Source organism: Gavialis gangeticus, unplaced genomic scaffold, assembly GCF_001723915.1.
Source record: "Gavialis gangeticus isolate Ggan-Ray unplaced genomic scaffold, GavGan_comp1, whole genome shotgun sequence".
Classification (NCBI taxonomy): Eukaryota; Metazoa; Chordata; order Crocodylia; family Gavialidae; genus Gavialis; species Gavialis gangeticus.
The window spans coordinates 58,215,120-58,219,386 of NW_017729034.1; the positions used below are offsets into that span (position 1 = coordinate 58,215,120).

The following is a 4,267-nucleotide window of genomic DNA, read 5'->3' on the forward strand; positions in this document are numbered from 1 at the left end:
GGGTGGTGCATGTTGCAACCCCAAGAGGTCCCCAGAACCCCTGGTAAGGCTTCCGGGGTCAGTCCAGGTGCTGGCCCTAGTCTCCTGTACCCCACCTGGGGCAATTTGCCATGCTCCAGAGCACACATGCAGAGGCATTCCCTGGGGACAAATAGCAGTGGAACAACTATGTGCTGCTGCTATTTGCCCCTAGGGAAATGCATGTGCACACTCATCTGGATGCACCCTACGTGAATTAAATCAGCCAGATTTTTAGCATTAATACTGAAAAAGTTAAACTTTTGTCACGTAATAACCAAAAGTCCCTCAACGTGACTGATAAAAAGCTTAAAACCTAGGTTTCAAGTGCCCTAACACAAACTTCACTGCCTAATGACAACAGGCACCAAAAAAAAATGATCTACACTTGACCATGGGATGAACAATGTCTTCCCCTACCCCAAGTAGACTTTAGAGGTTAAATTCTCTTCTCTGACCTACATTGAAAGCTAATCCGCGCTTTCTACATATGTGAAACTCTCATTGGGAAGGGCTCCAGATATTTATTGATTCAGAGGGTGGAATCCAGACTTCTTTGAAGTCAGTGGCAAAACTCGAATTGACTTCAATGGAGTCAGGAGGTCACTCATAGATTTTAAGTCCAGAAAGAGTCCTATAATCATCTCATCTGCCTTTTTGCAAGCTGACATTTTTGCATGACAGGCCACAGGTGTTCATCCTACAGTACTGAGCCTGGGACCTTGTTGTTGAACTATAATGGAGCTTTAAAAATGGGATCTGATTGTGATTTAATGATGGGAAATCCATTGCATTCTTTGGAGATCTGCTCCAATAGTCAATTATCCTCCCAGTTAAAAATGTGTGCCTTATTTGCAGTTTGAATATTTCTAGTTTCAGTTTCCAGGCATCAGAGAGGAGAATTCAGCCAATGCATCTGACACACATCTCCTGTTCAATACAGAACAAAGTTTGCCTTCAAAGAAAACTTTTCCATTTCCTCCTCTAACAGGGATTTGTTCTGAAAAGACAGGGCAAGGTGCAGTCCACACAGAACTTACTAGACTTGTAGCCTGCCTCCTCCTCTTCCTTAAACCTTGCGTTGTATTTCATGTCAATCTGTCTCTTTTAGCTGGTTCTGATGCATTTTTGCAGCAACAGTGGCACTACAAAGCCTGATGTTCTCTTTAAGATTTCAGATGCTTTAATCAAACGTGTTCAGGTGTCTCAGGAACAGTGGGTCAAAGGAGCCTTGGAACCAAAAGTATCTGCTGAGTTTGACCTGACTCTGGATAGTGAACCTTTACTGCAGTCAATACACCAGCTGGATTTTATTCAGATGAAATGTAGGGGTGAGCTTTCATGATTTGATTTTCTCCTTATGTTTCTCATGTGTGTTTTGAAATGGTACGAGAAAGAGGGAGGTCGAGGAAAGGGGAAAGAGATAGAAAGAAATGTTATTACTTGAAATTCATGGAGAGTTTTTTTCCCCCTTTGTTTGTTTAAAAAAAATATCTTAAACATATTACCATTTCTTTCCCAAGGGAAGTGTGCACCTCATCTTCAGGAACACGAAGAACGTCAGGCAATGGTATTAGGTGAAGTTAACTATCTAAAAAGATAAGTGCATCAAAGTGAGACAGCCTGTCAGTGTGAAGGGGATCGGTAAAATGAAAAGAACTTTGGTCCATTCTATAACATTAAGAGATGTAACACAATGTATACAAGATATATGTCAGTGGCAAAAATATATCTGTAAGTGAGGAGAAACCACTGTGACATTTACACTCAATGGGGACACTGCAGCTGGCCCAGTCCAAGAGAAAAATTTTGGGAGGCAGGCATAGAGAATCATCAGTGGAAGGTCATTCTTTGGTGGATTTCCTTAACATTAGATATCTGGATGAGCCCGAAATTACCTGCCATTAGGTCAATTGCAAAAACCCATCTTTTTATGCAAGGGCTCCTTCAGTAACCATGGGAAAAGAAGAGCCAAGTGTTGTCTTGGGACCAGAAAGGAGGGGGAGAAATGAACAGGCCTCCAAATAAAGTTACTGAAAGCACGGACCAGTGTAGGAGAGGTAGAAAAATATAATCTATATATATATGCAGGATGAGGGACATATCAAAATGTATGTATGGACAGAAAGATAGACATTCTCTAAGGTCTTCATCCAAAGCCCATTAGGTCAATAGTCTTTCCATTGTGTTCAATGGGTATGTGGATGACTGGGAAGAGTCCACCCGTAAACATTGGATGAGTTAAAGATATAATGGTGTTCTTTTTCCTGACTGCATTGTAGCAGTTCATAAAATGAGGGTTCCTGCTCAGCCAGACTTTGTCTGTTCCCTGTAGGCTTAATTCTGAACTCAATAAGCACAAGATAAAGTAATTAGAGTGGCTAACTTGACAGATTTCCTTGGAGAAACAAATGGATAAATAGTTAAAGGCCAAAGTCTGCTCAGCAAGAAGGGATTGCATCTTAGTATAAATGAGTTATAATGTATTAGTGAGACCACTCTGAGAACATCTGCAAACTGCCCTTTAAAATTTTAATATCCAGAAAAACAGCAGCAAGAGCAGAAGGCATGAGATTTAAAGTATAACTGATAACGCTTTTCTGCATGTTATCTGTAGAGTAGTTGGTTATCAACTCAAAGAGACTTAAATCAGGTTAGATTTAGTACTGGATTATAGTCCTTTTCAGAATAGCTAATCATATATTTAATTTAGGCCCCAGACAGACATGTTCATACTGTTACCTGCAGCATTATACTGATGATCCATACTTCTAACCTAGGGTAACTTCACCCAATCCAGGGGATAATTTATCTTGAAATGGAATAAAATGCCACCAGTGTCAGTTACACTGGTTTACATCTCATCCATCTGTCCCGACAAAGCCATTCACTGAAAGAAAATAGGCTATTACCTGCTCTCCTGCCACCTAGTGGCAACTCACAGTAACTCACAGCAATAGCCACCTACCGCAGGCCCCAAAATAGCTGCATATCTGTCTGTTTACAATGGTATACTAGAAGCAATGAATATTCCTATGGGGTATTTGTTCATCTTTCTTTGCCCTCAGTCACCCACTCAGTTCAATTGGCTAAGTAACCCACAGCTTATTGAAATATGAACATATTAGGTTTCTGGCTTCCAAGCACTCCTTTGTTTTTAACTTTAAAAGAAGAAGGATTTCCCTGGTGAACTGGATCCCTGCTACATGACACTTTTGGCTGTTCTTAGAGGGAGATAATGTGGCCCATTCATGTTCCTGTTTGTTATTCAGCCATAGTTGTCTTATGGTAGCATGCTGGATGCTATACAAGATGTAGAGAAACAAGGCAATTCAGTCTCTGCTCCAAAAAGCTTCAGGTCTGAGGGCTGTGAGGTCCTAGCCCAGAGCTGTGGGGTGCCATCTCAGGAGCATGCTAGGAAAAGTACTGTAGTTCAGGAAGCCACAGTTCTCTTTCTGCTCTTCTCTGGTTCTAGGCAGGATAGTAAGTTTGACTGACCTATGCTCACAGCCGATCACACCACCTCCTCTGAAGTGTAAGTCCATTTCACTAGCTAGTCCAGTAGGAAGAGAAAGCCAAGATGTGCCCATGTCCCATCCACCCACTTTGAAGGAAAGTAGTGGTCATGCTTGCCCTAGACACCTGAACAGAAGGACAGACAGCCTTTGTAGAGGCATGAGGAAGGTTCTTACTTCCCCTTAAGTGCAGGCAAGTAGTACAACAATAGTCTAGTCCTAAATAAATGCTAGGAAGATACAAATTGCTCCAGCTCCATCCTGGTTCCAGTCATTTCACTTGGCTGACAAAGACCTCATAAAGACATTCACTTTCTCCAGGGAAAGTTGCTGCTCTGCCACAAGTGTATAGATGTTCGGGCTTTTCCTCTCAGAGTAAAGATGGCCACTCCCGAGGAAAAATAACCTGGAAACAACCAGGGTTAAAACACTTCTAGGAGAGTTTCTCCTGAGACAGCAAATGTCTGCACGTGCTGTGGCTTCTCTCAGAAGAGAACATAGTCCTTCAGGATCCCCCCCCACCACCTCTCAGGGAGACAGTGTGTCACTCTCCGGACTCTTCTGCTCCAGCAGGGAGCAGAACATGCCCCTTTCACAATCCCCATATTGTGCTGCAGGGAAACACAGGCTGACCATGAACAACCTGGGCCAGCCAATCAGGGCTGCCCTATGCACTGCTGCCATCTGTCCCCAGGCAGACTAAAAAAGCCTACAGAACATGTTGAGATGTGTGC

The 4,267-nt window shown here is 42.6% G+C and overlaps 1 protein-coding gene across 3 annotated transcripts in view; it reads left to right on the forward strand.

Moving 5' to 3' along the window:
* TRIM67 (tripartite motif containing 67) overlaps nt 1-4,267 on the forward strand; it is a 61,270-nt gene that overhangs the window by 24,038 nt on the left and 32,965 nt on the right. For 2 of the 3 annotated variants that reach the window (XM_019527647.1, XM_019527648.1), the window contains exon 5: nt 1,190-1,349. In XM_019527647.1, coding sequence (XP_019383192.1) covers nt 1,190-1,349 — 160 coding nt within the window. The remainder of the gene's footprint in view (nt 1-1,189; nt 1,350-4,267) is intronic. The other variant, XM_019527649.1, reaches the window with a different exon arrangement.